General features: G+C 41.5%; 1 protein-coding gene across 5 annotated transcripts in view; it reads left to right on the top strand.

Annotated features, from left to right (window-relative positions):
* Positions 1–15,933, top strand: part of ZNF236 (zinc finger protein 236) — a 160,523-nt gene that overhangs the window by 96,924 nt on the left and 47,666 nt on the right. For all 5 annotated transcript variants that reach the window (XM_074383234.1, XM_074383235.1, XM_074383233.1 and 2 more), the window contains 7 exons: positions 709–962; positions 2,471–2,572; positions 3,094–3,245; positions 4,449–4,552; positions 9,551–9,702; positions 11,453–11,665; positions 15,570–15,852. In XM_074383234.1, the coding sequence (XP_074239335.1) occupies positions 709–962; positions 2,471–2,572; positions 3,094–3,245; positions 4,449–4,552; positions 9,551–9,702; positions 11,453–11,665; positions 15,570–15,852 (1,260 nt within the window). The remainder of the gene's footprint in view (positions 1–708; positions 963–2,470; positions 2,573–3,093; positions 3,246–4,448; positions 4,553–9,550; positions 9,703–11,452; positions 11,666–15,569; positions 15,853–15,933) is intronic.

Genomic DNA, 15,933 nt, shown 5'->3' with positions numbered 1-15,933 from the left:
ACCACACCCAGCCAACTCTTTGTCTTAGATATTCTTTGCACTATCCAACCTGTTAGCCAGTTGATTGCGTGAGTTTTGTTTTGTTTTTTTTCTTTTTTTTTCAAGTTCTCAATTCATGGCTGAATTCATTGTTCATCTTTTCCTTTGAAAGATAAATTGTTGACTTTGATGAATATGTACTGGATACACTTTGTGAATGTAAATGTTGCTGCAAGCAACATTTTGATCATTGGTCCAATAAAATGCCTGTGGCCCGGGCCGTGAGACAGCCGGTGATGAGGCTGGACCCTCTCTGTGCACCACATGTGTTGTCGTATTTAGATCAGTCTATAAAGGTGTCATCTTAGTACAGTTATTTTTCTGAATACTTAGACTCATTGCAGAGCTTGGGTTGGGAGAGTTTTACTTTTCAACACGTGACATCTTTTTAATGCTTTTAAACCGTTAGGCATTTGGGTGGGTGTTGTCCTTCATCCTCCCTTTGTGCCTCGTGTCTTGTAGCTGGTGGAAGCACTTAAAGATAAGGCAAACGAGCTCTCTTCAGAGTTACTGATGGTGTTCAGTTTCTACCTGAATTGCCCTCAGGACTTCAAGATGAAATCATTAATAAAAAATGTTATTTAATCAATGACAACTTTCTCACTGTAGTATCCCACGCAAGTCACCTTTGACAGCATCTAATCCGATGAACTGTTCATTTTTCTGAAGATATGAACTTGCCCAGCAGCTCCAACAGCATCAGCAGGCAGCCTCGGTAGACGCCAGCACTGTGGACCAGCAGAGCGTGCAGGCCTCCACTCAGATGCAGGTGGAGATCGAGGGCGACGAGCTGCCGCAGACAGCGGAGGTGGTCGCAGCGAACGCCGAGGCCATGCTAGACCTGGAGCCTCAGCATGTGGTGGGCACGGAGGAAGCAGGGCTGGGCCAGCAGTTGGCAGATCAGCCCCTGGAAGCAGATGAAGGTAAATGTTTAACTTGGAGTGATCCTGACGGAGTTTTGCAGCCTTTCCCACTCACTCCAGTCCATCGGTGTCTCCCACTGCTGACTTTTAAAACAATATGTGCTGTGTGTGGGACAGAGATTGAATTCAGTATTTTATCATTTAAAATACTAATTCAGTATTTATATCATTCCACATGCTCTTAAATTAGATTGTTACTTTTCAATTAGATTTTTACTCTTCAATTGTATTAACTTTCTTAGGGCAAGGTCTTTTTTTAAAAACAGAAACACAAAGTGATTGGACTTCTTGTTAGGAAATATTTGAAATCTTACTAGGAAGTATGTGAAATCTTAAGACTACAGCAAAATCTATTGTCCTTATTTTGATATAGACACTTCCAATTTTTTTCCATACAAATATGCAGGGGTGTGTGTGTGTATGTGTGTGTGTGTGTGTGTGTGTGTGTGTGTGTGTTTGATGTGCATATAGAACTATACAAATAAGGCTGGGTATGGTGGTTCACACCCGTAATCCCAGCACTTTGGGAGGCCAAAGCAGGCAGATCACTTGAGGTCAGGAGTTCAAGACTAGCCTGGCCATGGTGAAACCCTATCTCCACTAAAAATACAAAAATCAGCTGAGTGTGGTGGTTCACACCTGTAATCCTGCTACTTAGGAGGCTGAAGCAGGAGAATTGCTTGAACCTGGGAGGCTGAGGTTGCAGTGAGCTGAGTTGACACCACTGCACTTCAACTTGGACAACAGAGTGAGTGAGACTCTGTCTCCAAAAGAAAAAAGAGTTATACAAATAGGATCTTGCAGTGCATACTATTTTGTAATCTACTTATATCCCCAAAATATTGTGAACATCTTTCAAGTGTAAACTATATGATCTTTAGTGTTCTATTAAGTGCACTCAGTGTAGATTCAAAGACTAATGTGGGTCAGTGAACTGTTGGTGACTGGTCGGAAATGAGGTTAAGCTCCTGAACCAGAATATGAAGAAGCACATTGCATCTTTCATCAGTAAAGTTTGACTACAAAAAAACAATGTCAGGTCAACTGTAGACTGTGTGATTAGTGACATATCTGGCTTCCATCTGGCACAGGATGCTTCTTTCACACAGGCGTGTCAACAGACAATGTGCCGACCAGTTTACTGTTTTGTTTTATGGTTGTCTCACATGTACTCAGTCTCTAGGTAGGATTATACACTTCTGCTGCATGGTACCAGCAACCATGCACACCCAAAAAGGTTGTAAACAATTATGTAATGTAATATCATTTTAGAATATTGCTTAAAGGAACAATGTCTAAGTTTTTGGACAGACTGTAAGGGCTTTCAGGGATGATATTCTAGAAATGCAAAGAGAATGCTTTAAACATATACATATGTAAATTATCTCCCTATTGTCTTTTCAAAGTAAAGAGTCTGATATTTGAAAACTCACTAAAGTGTACTTTTGGATAGATTTGTAGATGTGAAACAAATGTCTGAGTCCCCCTTTTTGGCATCTCATCCCTAGATGGGTTTGTGGCTCCACAGGACCCTCTGCGAGGGCCCATAGAGCAGTTTGAAGAGCAGACCCCCGCGCAGCAGTCCTTCGAACCAGCGGGGCTGCCCCAAGGTCAGTGGTGGGTTATCAGTGAAATCTGTAAGTGAGTTGTACCTCAATTGAATTTAATTTTACAGCAACCTTAGATGTTTTCTCTTAAGGCTCTTCTAAAATGTATGGTTTCAAACCAAATAACTTTTTGCATGCATTGTAGATTTTTTTTTAATTTTTTTATTTTTATTGATGCATACTATTTTGTGGTCTGCTCAGGTCTTCTGGAAGGTGACCTTTGCAGCCATTCCACACGTAGTTTCCAGCCAAGGAAAGGTGGCTGAGTAGAAATTGGAACTTCATGGTGGCTGGATGTCTGTGGCTGGTGCTGTAAAGCCTCCGCTGCCTGATGTCTGCTCAGCACAGCCTCCTGCCTGTTAGCAAACAATGTTAGAGCCTGCTAATAACAGCTAGTCCTGATTCTAATTCACAAAATAGAAAGGCCCCTTTAGACATGTTGAATTTATAAACCTTCCTTTTTTAGCATTTTAATGTAACTTTAATATTTTTTTGTAGAACTCCTCTTTTCTAATTTATTTCAGGTTTTACAGTGACTGATACATACCATCAGCAGCCTCAGTTTCCACCTGTCCAGCAGCTACAGGATTCCAGCACACTTGAGTCTCAGGCCCTCTCCACGAGCTTCCACCAGCAGAGCTTGCTGCAGGCTCCCAGCTCTGATGGGATGAGTGTAGTGAGTATGGACAGAGGGATGCGTTTGGGGCAGTATTTAGCAGGTGCTGTGTTATTCCTCACTGTGATGACTGAAAGTTTCCTTAAGGGAAATTTTAAGAGGCATGCTCACTTCTTGTAACATGAAGGTTACGGCATTACCTATGAAATCCTCAGTGTTTAGTACATAGGGCTTTCTTTTTCCTTAAAACATTTTAATTTTACTTAAAGGTTTCAGTGCCATGGTGTGGCTTTGCATTTGTGATTAAAAGCCAAGAATTTACTAGAGTGTTAGGTACACGTTGAAAGATACTATGTTGCTTTAGGCACAAAGCCTAAACATTTTTATTTGTGGGCTTTTAATCATGTTAGAAGGAAAATATAATGAATGCTGACATTTAAAAATATTTAAATGCATCATTTGAAATTTTATCTCTTACTCCTAGTTGGAGACACCTTAATTTTGGTTTTGGTTTTCATTTTTCTGCTTCTGGAAATTTCTTAATAGTGATGAGAAATGATTGACCAATTGTTATCCCTTCTTAAAATCCATGATTGGTAGCTTTGCCCAAGTTGTAGGGCTGGAAAATTTCAGAACATTTTTCTCATAGCTAGAAATTACCTAATTGACAGCAGTTGCTGAATCTGAGAAGCGGAGAATGTACTTCTTAGCAGCTGACTTCACTCCAGAGCTCTCTAAATAAAACTGTGCAAACCCAGTTCTGTGATTGTAGTTTTCTCTAAGTTGGTTTTGGAAGTCAGGTAAACAAATGAGACACAGGCCCTTGCTTATAGCAACATTCAGCTGCTGCACAGGAATGGATGACCCTACTGTCCGCAGGCTGTCCTGGGACTGTCCCGGCCTTCTGAAGGTCAGTGGAGCTTACCCTCTGCCCGGGGTGAGCATGGGTCTAACATAGAGTAGTTAGAAAACGTTGACAAGATTTTTGTTTCATCCTTGCTGTGGTAGCTTGAGTTGTAGGGGCGCTGTCAGGAAGGTATGGGGTTAGCATGACTGCTCTATGTATGTGTGGCACCATTCTTGGGGATCTGGAGAACATGTCTTTCTCACCCTCTGGTTCATGTGGCAAGAGGAGACATAATATACTTTCTGAAGGTGGGATTTTATTCACTGTCAGTAAGAATAGAGCAAATGAAAGAGGAAACTCTTATTAAGATTCTCAGATATTCAAGTGGTTTGCTTTATACTTCTCTTACATTTTAGACAACTCGCTTGATTCAGGAGTCATCCCAAGAGGAGTTGGACCTACAGACGCAAGGTTCCCAATTTCTGGAGGACAGCGAGGACCAGAGCAGGCGCTCTTACAGGTAGTTGTCTGCACAGACCAGCCTGCGGTACTGCTGGCTCCCGGCGGTGGCTGCTGCTGTGCGCCTGCCCTGCTCCAAGGGCTTTGCAATTGCACGCTCTCAAAACTGTCTGGACAGTTCCATTGTCATCCATGTTCTGTAAATAAAGGATCTGAGACAAAGGAGATTACCTTGCTAAAATTTTTACAGCAAGTAAGTGAATGGGCCAGGATTTGAATGAAGCAGTCTTCAGTTTGTCTGTTTGAAGTACTCTGCTGTAGCTTCCCATGTGAAGTTTACTGCTTTAAGTCATTATTATTACATTGTCAGAAATTACTTAAATCTGTATTATGCCTTTTACTCCAAGACTCTTCATGTGCTTTATATATAACAACCTGCGTGCCAGGGTACAGCACGATTAGCAAGACAGCTTCTTAGCTGCGTCCATCTGCTGGCTCAGCAGTACGTACTGAGCACCCTCTGTGCACAGTGTACCACACTGGACACTTGGGAGATGCTGGTGAACAGACTCCTGCCCAGCTCACACTACGACCCATAGTGAATAAAATGAATATATTCTTACAGAATGAAGGATGAGCATGTATGTCATAAAAATTAGAATATGAGTGTGGTTTTTTACAGAGATAGTCTTGGCTTTCTAGTATGTTGATATATATATATGTATATAAATTATATATATTTATAATATGCTTAAAAATACTTTTTAAACTCTAGCACATTTTTATTCCAGAGCCACCGAAGCAAAAACTGCACATCATTTACTTTACAGTCACTCTTGAAAACTGATAAGCTATATTACCTCAAATGAATGCTCTTAAGATTTTTTTAAATGCGTAGGTTTTGCTAATATTAAACACATAATGTAAGTACCTTGAACCAGTATCCTTATGCATTTGATTCCTTCATAAGGATGATACACTGAGGTCTTCATGAATTTGCAAATTGCAAAAATATATTAGAGAGCCAGATGCAGTGGTGGGCCCCTGTAATTCCAGCTACTTGGGAGGCTGGAACTTGAGAATTGCTTGAACCTGGGAGGTGGAGGTTGTTGTAAGCCAAGATTGCACCACTGCACTCCAGCCTGGGTGATGGAGTGGAGACTCTGTGCCCTCCCAAAAGAAAAAAAATCAACTTTTATTTTAGATTCAGGTGTCACATGTTCAGGTTTGTTTCTGGTTTTTTAAAAAAATGTGTGTGTGTGTGTGTGTGTGTGTGTGTGTGTGTGTGTGTGTACATATACCGAACACACCTACACACATACATATATGAGCAGTGGTTCCTTCTTTGGGATGGGCTTCCAGGGATCCTGAGGATGCACACAGATGGGCTTCAGATTTCTGTGACTTTCCTGATATTTTATTCACACTTTCATTTATTCAACACATACTTATTTGCCAAGGTCTAATTTGGGATTTTGTGTTATTTTTAAGTGCGATTAATGTTTTCTCATATTTCCTTCATGACATCTGCTCGGGCATTAGTGGGCTTTTAACATTGTATCATTCACCCATTCATTCATTAAGGACATGTTATGTACCAAGCACTAAGACTGAATTCGCAAAACAAAGAATCCAACTCAGTTGTCATGAAGTTGACAGTCTAGTAGAGAGAGTTAATAAGCAAAACGAACAAGTAAACTACATGGTAGATGAGATGTGACAGTGGGCCATGGAGAACGGGAAGGCAGAAGAGGCCATGTGGGGGCCATGTGATAGCTTTTTGCAGAGTCATTCCTGAGGTACGGAATGTCTGTAAGTGGCCTGGCGCGATGGCTTCACGCCTGTAACTTTGGGAGGGCACGGTGGGTGAATCATTTGAGATCAAGAGTTTGAGACCAATCTGGCCAACATAGGGTGAAACCCCATCTCTACTAAAAATACAAAAATTAGCCAGGCATGGTGGCACACATCTTTATGTCCTGACTGCTCGGGAGGCCAAGGTGGGAGAATTGCTTGAACCCAGGAGGTAGAGGTTGCAGTGAGCCAAGATCATGCCATTGCACTCTAACCTAGGTGAAAGAATGAGACCCTGTCTCAAAAAAAAAAAAAAAAAAGAAAAGAAAAGAAAAGAAAAAAAGAAATGCCTGTGTGTTTTGGATCTGTTTAGAAGGCATAACCTACAGGATTCATTGCAAGTCAAGATCAAAAGCATTAGGATGACTGCTAGGGTTTTGACCTGAGCAGCTAGGAGGATGAAATTACCATCACCTGAAGAGGGAGCCCTCGGGGGAGCTGGTTTGTGTAAGAAGACCAAAGTTTGGGTCTGTGTCACTAGGATTGATGTTTGAGGAGAAATGGCATATAGGCAGTTCATTTCACCAGACTGGAATGGTTGTAAATTCCAGCCGTTTCTTATATCACATAGATGGATTCAGATTCCTGTGAGTCTCCTGATGTTTGTTCACACTTTGATTTATTCCACATTTATTTGCTAAGGTCTAGTTTGGGATTTTGTACTATTTTTGCATGTGATAAATGTTTTCCCATGTTTCCTTCATGACTTCGTCTTGGGTATTACCGGACTTTACTCCTTAATTCTTCTATTTCTCTTGTATCTTGACTTGGCAGTGAATTCTGTAGGTTGTACCTTCTAAACAGATCCAGAATTTACATACACATATTTGGGAGTTGTCAGTGTAGATGGTATTTGAAGCTGAGGAGACAGGCCCATGAGGGAGAAATGGCTCATAGATTGCACCCCTGGCCACACCACACAGAGATGAGCAAGGAGAAGGAGAACGAGCCTTGGAGATTGAGATGAACCAGCCACAAGATGCGAACTTGGAGGGGAAGGTTTGTGTGCCTGTGTATTTTTTTGAGGAGAGGATATTTAGCTTTCTTTGATTCCTAAAGAGATTAGAGATTCTTTTTCAAGATACTGAGAAACATCAAATCTATAGCCTATCATTTTCCCAATAAAGTACAACAAATTAGAGAATAGCAAAGCTCCCTGTAGATGTGTTTCCTGGGCAGACTCACTTCAGATGAGCTGTTTCAGCAGATACGGTCCCTGGGAGCTCAGCTGTTTGCTGTCCCTCTGCAGCTAATCTCTTTGGAGGAGCACACCTCCCTGAAGGGCGATGCGTCCCTGACATGAGCACACAACTCACAGGCATGATGTTTGTCCTATGGTGAGGGCGCCACACTGTTAGCATCTATAATTCAGGCCATTCTCGAATGCTTTGGAAGTATAGCTGTGGTCGACAGAGCAGGCAGGTGTGGTCCAGGCAGAGTGCGAAAAGCCTTTGCACTAGCAGGAAAGAGTTTACCTCACATGAGCAGAGCTTGGTTGTTGGGAGAGGAGAGAGGTGGGACAAGGCTAAGTTTGGCCGAGGGGGGCCGTGTCCACTAGGTTGGTCTCTGAAGGGCATCTGTTTCTCTGTGTTATAGCCAATATCGTATTGTTGTTGGTTTTTAATTAATAGACGTGAGTGTTTTGAAAAGCTTACTTTCCTTATTAGTGGACCTTTTCTCAGTAAATTTCAAGTGATTTCATGATCCTCGGTTCCACAAACTGATAATCTGCTATTCACACGTAGGTCAGAATCAATGCTGATTTCATTTGTAAAATTATCTTTCTAAAATCAACTAGTGACTGTTGTTCGCCTGCTTTCTTTCTTTCTTTTTTTTTTGAGACGGAGTTTTTGCTCTTGTCACCCGGGATGGAGTGCAATGGCACAATCTTGGCTCACTGCGACCTCCGCCTCCTGGGTTCAAGCGATTCTAATGCCTCAGCCTCCTGAGTAGCTAGGATTACAGGCATGCACCACCACGCCTCACTAATTTTTGTATTTTTAGTAGAGATGGGGTTTCATTACATTGGCCAGGCTGGTCTCAAACTTCTGACCTCAAGTGATCCACCTGCCTCAGTCTCCCAAAGTGCCGGATTACAGGTGTGAGCCACCCCCAAACCAAATTTACAAGAGTGAAATTTCAAGATGTATTCGGACGCTTCTAGCTTTTAGTTGAATTTGGACTTGAGAGGAACATTAGTTGCCTCTATGTGGGCACCCAGTCTAGACGTAGGTTATAGTTTAGTGATGTCGCTAACCTCTTACTGGAGATTAAAACTTAGGAATGGACAAAAGAGACATCCTAATGGAATATAATATGTGAATAGGAATTTTGAAATTCGTAATTATTTTAATCCTTCAGATAACATTAGTCTATTCAGTAACAACTGAGGGGAAATGATACATGTTTATATATTATTCAGCATAACTCCAGTACACTGTGTTTTGTATTTTATAAACCAAAGGAGTACATGGATTGGCATTTCCAAGTGACTAGATCCTGGAATGATTCTGCCTCTGAGGCAGTGGAAAGATTCAGTGTCTAATGACTTAATAAAGAAGAGAGTGCATGCATTTTCTTTCTGTTATATTTAGAGAAAGTTTCTTTTTTTTTTTTTTGAGACGGAGTTTCGCTCTTGTTACCCAGGCTGGAGTGCAATGGCGCGATCTTGGCTCACCACAACCTCCGGCTCCTGGGTTCAGGCAATTCTCCTGCCTCAGCCTCCTGAGTAGCTGGGATTACAGGCACGCACCACCATGCCCAGCTAATTTTTTATATTTTTAGTAGAGATGGGGTTTCACCGTGTTGACCAGGATGGTCTCGATCTCTTGACCTCGTGATCCACCCGCCTCGGCCTCCCAAAGTGCTGGGATTACAGGCTTGAGCCACCGCGCCCGGCCAAGAGAAAGTTTCTAATTAATCAAATATTATTTCTGCTGGGGGGTTATAGGATTTATTAATTTTTAAGTAATACATTTAAGACTATAAATAAGCAGAATTTGATCTAACAAATAATTGTTGGCAATATTTTATAGCTTATAATTGTTTAAATGTTGGAGAGCACACCTAGTTCTGTAACAGTTGTGCCTAAAGGTTTCATGGTTGTTGGTGAAGCTTGTTTGCTTTTCTTCCGTTCTCAGGTGCGATATTTGTAACTGTGCTCTGAATAAACATGTTGCCTGAGTTCTGCATGTTTGGTTTGCAGGTGTGACTATTGCAGCAAAGGCTTTAAGAAGTCCAGCCACTTGAAGCAGCATGTGCGGTCGCACACAGGGGAGAAGCCGTACAAGTGCAAGCTCTGCGGACGTGGCTTTGTTTCCTCCGGGGTCCTCAAGTCCCACGAGAAGACGCACACAGGTCATTGACTGCCTTACACTGGAGATTAGGCCTTTCTTGAGATATAATCCATATACCTTTCAGTTCACCCACCTAGAGTGTACAATTCAGTGATTTTTAGTGTGTTCATAGAGTTCTGCAACCATAAAAACTGTACTTTTAGGACATTTTTATTACACCCAAAATAAATTCTGTACCCATGAAGAGTCACTCCCCATTCCCCCTCACTGCCTCCCACCCTAGGCACCCATGATCTCCCTCTGTCTTTCTAGGTGGGCCTCTCCGGGTCTTTTATAGAAATGAACTCATCTAATATGTGACATTTCGCGCCTGCTGCTTTCACAGCACAGTGTGTTCAAGGTTTGCCCTTATTGTAGTATCAGCACCTCATTCCGTAGACATGGGCAAACAGTATTCCATGGCAGGATATGCCACATCTTATTGATCCGTTCCTCAGTTGATGGCCATGGGGGTTATTTCCATATTTTCCTATGAGTAATCCTACTATGAACATTTGTGTATAAGTTTTTGTGTGGACATGGGCTCATTTCTCTACCTAGGAGTGGAACTGTTTGGTCATATGTTAACTCTGTTAAAACATTTGCGTTTATAGAACTGTTTTCCATTGTGGCTGCAGCATTTGACAGCCCACTGTAGCGTGGGAGGGCTCTGGTTCCCCACATCCTCACCAATGCCTGTTATTGCTTCTCTTATGACCTGCCTTGTGGGTGGTCATGGGCCTTCCTGCGTGTCATTGTGGTTTTGCTTTGATTTGCGTTTCTCCAATGGCTTATCATGTTAAACATCTTTCATAGACACTGAGGCATGTTTGTTCTAATCCTATGCCCATTTTACAATTGGATTATTTGCCTTATTGAGTCTTAAGAGATTTTTATATTCTGGCTACTGGCCCTTTATCAGATACGTGGTGTACAGTTAAAAATATTTTTAACATATTACCGTTATCTGTTTATTCAGTATTTTCTTACTAAGTTTAGTATCAGTGTGTATCTTGTATAAGGCTTTATTTGAGAATGAAAGTATATACTGCTTAGAAACATACAGCCAGGCAAAATAAGGAAAAGTGTTATTGGCTAATCCATAGGTTGCTGACTGGGGAGTGGCTGGAGTGGACACTGGACAGATTGCTGGGAGTAGTTAATGTGGGGCTTTGAAGGACCTGCTGCGGAGACAGAGAGCAGCAACATGTGACTGTTACAAAGAACAGTGGGAGAAAGATAGAAACAAGAAGAAAATAGCTAGTTGCTTGCTTCTGTGTCCTTGGTCCGGAGGAGAGAGAGCCTTCTGTATCGGACTTTATTTGAAAATGAAGCTGAATAGAAGTTTTATAGACGAGTTCTTAATGCCTACTCGACCTCACTTGCTGTGGGAGTGATGAAGGATGGATTGGAGAAAACATTTCTAGGGCAGAATCCACATGTTGCCAGTTTAAGTGTAACAGACTGAGGGCAGTGATTTGTTTTGAAGAATATGACTTTGCAGAGGCTGCTGATTTTAGTAGAGAAGGTAGTGAGATGTCCTATGTCAACTTCCACGTTCTTAAAACAATCCATTTCTAAAAATTGGAAACCCCACCAAATAAACTGTCGATAGTTTTGTGATTTACTTTTTTTTTTAACCAAACTCTGCTAAGCCTCAGGATAACTTTGTGACATATTAAACCTATCTTTGTTTGCTTTTGACTGCTTATGGTTTTAAGGTAATGAAATATGATTCGTTCCAAGCGTTTTCTCTGTTTCTGTGCTCGTAGGAGTGAAGGCGTTCAGCTGCGGCGTGTGCAGTGCCTCCTTCACCACCAACGGCAGCCTCACCCGGCACATGGCCACACACATGAGCATGAAGCCTTATAAATGTCCATTTTGTGAGGAGGGTTTCCGAACTACAGTGCATTGTAAAAAGCACATGAAGAGACACCAAACGGTTTCCTCTGCTGTGTCAACCACTGCAGAGACAGAAGGAGGAGGTATTTTTCATTTGTTGATTGAAGGTGTATTAACCTGATGATAATTTAGGAATAAATCCATTCACAAATCACTGTGAGTATTTTAACTGGGCTGTGTACAGCTTAAGCTCACTAGCACGCTGTGTTTTTAAAAGTTAATTTTATTTTCTGATTATGAAAGCTGTGCATGCTCCTGGAAGAAAAATTCAGAGGTACAATGAAGAAAACATCTGCTCTTAGAAATCACCACACACTGAATTAGCATTTGCTCTAACATTGTGTTCTTCCTTTCATGCTTATGCATACATGTTGCTAGAGACTTTTTTTTTAAACAAATACGGTTTCTTGCTGTATATGGTGTTGTAGTATGCGTAATTTTCCCTCTACTGAAGTTGATTATAGGCATATTTAATTTATTGGACACGGATCTACATCAGTTCAGATGACTCCATGGAATTCCATCATATTTTGTTATGTAATTTCCTGTTGATGGATTCATGGATGTGTAGCTAGTATCTGGTCTCTCACTGAAACGGTAATTTATGGAGTACTGTAACCCCTGGCAAAACCTGTGCTTACCATTACGTTGTCTCATGTAATAGACACAAAACACTGCACAGTTGGAGGGATTAATCTCATTTTGTACACGAGCCAGCTAAACATTAGAGAAGTTAATTCGCTCAAATCCCTCACCAAGCGGAAAAATCCTGAGTATTATTTTTGTGCTTATACTTTGTGTACTTGTAAGACAACTTCTTTCTAGTAAGTTCTACCATGAAGTTACAGAGTTAAGAATAGAGGACATTTTGTATTCTAGGACATTGTGCCAGCACCCAGACTGCAGTTTTAAAACCAGTGTTAGTTCCAACACTCGGAGGTCGCGGCTGGTCTGTGCATGTGTGGACCTGGGCTCTTGCCCATGCCGCAGCCATCCCGTCCTGGCACCGTTGGTGCCCAATGTTGTCAGAGAATCTTGTGTCAGTGGCTGTGTGGAGATGGGGGTGCTGTGTGGGGACTGTCCTCAGAGGTCAGACCTACTGCTGGCCCATCGTCCCCTCTCAAAGTACGGCCCCTCTGTCTGCTTTGCCTCCGTCTGATCGCACGATCACATTGAGACCATCCGGTGTCCCTGGTGGGTTAGGCTGAAATAATGGCAGTCTACTTTTCTGTTTTGAGGAATAAGTCTGTAAAACTTGCCCACCCTCCCTCAAAGTAACAAAAACTGTGACTTTGACTTAACCATTATGAGAGCCCCTGTGCACCTCATTTCTTTAGTAGATAATTCCGGAATAGAAGTTTCTGACCTGTTATACTGAGAAGTTCAAACTCTTTAATGTGATGGTGCTTACTTCCATGGTTTAAAATTTTTATCTTTACTTCCATTTTTAAAATTCTTTCATGAGATTTCATAAAGTATAAAAAGAAAATGACCCTTTATTTCAAGTGAGTTAAAGGCTATAGGACATCCAGGTGTTATTTCTAGAACCCTGTCATTTGGAGGGTGTTGATTTATCAGCCAATTCAAATAATCTCTAGGCCTCTTTACATATTCCTTTCCATCAATTCATAAAGCTTCTAAGGCTGCTGAATTCTAGCATCAATTTGGGGGTTCTGTTTGGGCTTCATCTCACTGCTACGTGTTTATTTAGAGTCACCTTTATATGTCCTGTTTTCCTTGGATCATTGTGGGGGAAACTGTGGATGAACTCTCTTGTCCATAGGAGAAAAGTCACATGTTAAATTGCCTTGTTTTGCCCAAACCTAGGGTCTTGGCTAGGGGTTCAGTCCCCTCACATAATTGCGATGTTAGCCTGCTTGGCCTGTTGGCCATCTGCTTCATGCTGTCTTTCGGTCGTGCTGAATTTTGTTGCGTTCTCTCTCTCCAGCCTGTGCTACATTGATTGTGTTCTCAGTTCCTTAAAGAACATTAGCAGAGGTACCTCCTTATTTCTTCATGAGTGTCGGTGGGGCCACTGTCTATAAGTGGCCCTCAAATTCTTCCAGACTTTACATAATGTGGAATTTTAGTTTGATGTATCATTTTCTGGAATTTCTATGAGGCGGACATTGAGTCCACTGGCTTTACCCTCCCTGACTTTCTCCCTCAACCCACACCCTTGCTGTCCTTTGCTACCCTCTCCCCTCCCATCTCTCATCTTTCCTTTTATGTGCTAAGAAAAATTATCCAATTGGTTTTTAAATTTACTTATTTGGTGAATTAATCACTGTCACTTTGCAATTTAGTGTTTCTGTTGAGTTGTAAGTTTTTTTCAGTCATTTGTGCAATAATGATCTCCCTGTTCCTAGCCAAACTTTTTTTCCTTTTCTATTATTATTCTTTTTTTTAATCAATTGGAATGCATCTTTATTTTTCATTGAGGAATGAATATTTATACATGCAGTTCTCTCTCAGTTGAACCAATCAGCTGAGGATTGGTTCCTGGACTCCTGAGGACACCAAAAGCTGCAGCTGCTGAAGCTCCTGAGAGATAACAGCACAGTATCTGCACGTAACCTATACGCATCCTCTTGTGTACCTTACACCATCTCTAGATCACTTGTAATACCTAATGCAATATAAATGCTATGTAAATAATTTGGGTTTTTTTTTTTTTTGAGAGATATGGTCTCACTCTGTCACTCGGTCAGGATTACAAAGTCATGTTCATAATTCACTGCAGCCTTGAACTCCTGGGTTCAGGCAATTTTCCTGCCTCAGACCCCTGAGTAGTTGGAACTTTAGGCTCACCGCCATGCCTGGCTAATTATTTTTAAATTTTCTGTAGAGACAAGGTCTTGCTCTGTTGCCTAGGCTGTCTTGAACTTCTTGGCTAAGCCCTGCCTTGACACCATGTATGGCTAATTTTTAAATTTTTGGTAAAGGTGGGGTCTTGCTGTGTTGCCCAGGCTGGTCTCACACTCCTGGCCTGAAACAGTCTTTCCATCTCAGCTTCCCAAAGCAGTGGGATTACAGGTGTGAGCCATTGCACCTGGTCATAAATAGCCATTATACCATATTGTTTATTGAATAATAATGAGAAAAAAATATATCTACGTATTTTCTAACTGCAGTTGGTTGAATCTATGAATGTGGAAGGCATGGATACAGAGGACCAACCATATGTATTTTTAAAGTTTTATTTTCTTCTTTAGAGTAATTGCCTTTAGTTGAGGATCATTGGCTAATTTATTAATTTGGTCTCCCATTTTTGGGCTTCTGTTTTTTAAAAATCTGGTGGTAATTCATTTTTTGCCTTTATTAATAAGTGAATATCTGTATTTATGAACCTGGTAGCTTATGTAGACACTGTCAGCTTCAGAGCGTACTCCTGAATTTGTACGGAGCGGTGGAAGGAGGTCTTTAACCCATGCGTCTTCCTAATATTAGTAATTGCTCTCCTAAGGGCACCCTTCACTTGCCTTTTTTTTTTTTTTTGGATACATAATATTTGTACATATTCATGATGCACATGTGATATTTTGTTTTCATGTATAGAATGTGGAATGATCAAATCAAAGTATTTGAGGTGTTCATCACCTTAAGTATTTGTCAGTTTCTACGTATGGGAACATTTCAAGTTCTCTCCTCTAGCTACTTTGAAATATACATTGTTGTTAACTGTATCGTCCACTCTGCTATCAAACATCAGAGCTTATTCCTTCTATCTAAGCAGATGTTTGCACCCTTCATCAACCTCTGTTCATCCCCTGACCCCTGCTTTCCAGTTCACTTGGCTGTTTTCTTTCTGTGACCTAAGTTTCTCAATAGTAGTGGGAAAATATAGTGACTCTCTACCATTGTAAAAATAGCTTGGTTGAGTTATGTATTTTCATTATATACATACCTATTTAGTTTTAATTGTTTTGCTAAAAACCTAAGTCTTCTTCCTTAGGATTTTGATCCCTTTTCCTTTATGTTGTTCAGACATTTGTATGGAGGAAGAGGAAGAACATCCCGACAGAAATGCATCACGAAAGTCTCGTCCTGAGGTCATCACTTTCACAGAGGAGGAGACAGCCCAGTTAGCCAAGATCCGTCCGCAGGAGAGTGCCACTGTGTCAGAGAAGGTCCTGGTGCAGTCTGCAGCAGAAAAGGACCGTATCAGTGAGCTGAGGGACAAGCAGGCGGAGCTGCAGGATGAGCCCAAGCACGCCAACTGCTGCACCTACTGCCCCAAGAGCTTCAAGAAGCCCAGCGACCTGGTGAGGTGAGGGCGCGGCCACCACGCGGGTTCTGTTCTGAAGACTGGGGGAGCAGGTGGCTGCTCCTTTGGTGACTTTCACTGCAG

This window comes from Saimiri boliviensis, chromosome 13 (assembly GCF_048565385.1).
Source record: "Saimiri boliviensis isolate mSaiBol1 chromosome 13, mSaiBol1.pri, whole genome shotgun sequence".
NCBI lineage: Eukaryota > Metazoa > Chordata > Mammalia > Primates > Cebidae > Saimiri > Saimiri boliviensis.
This window is presented reverse-complemented; position numbering and strand designations above follow the sequence as displayed.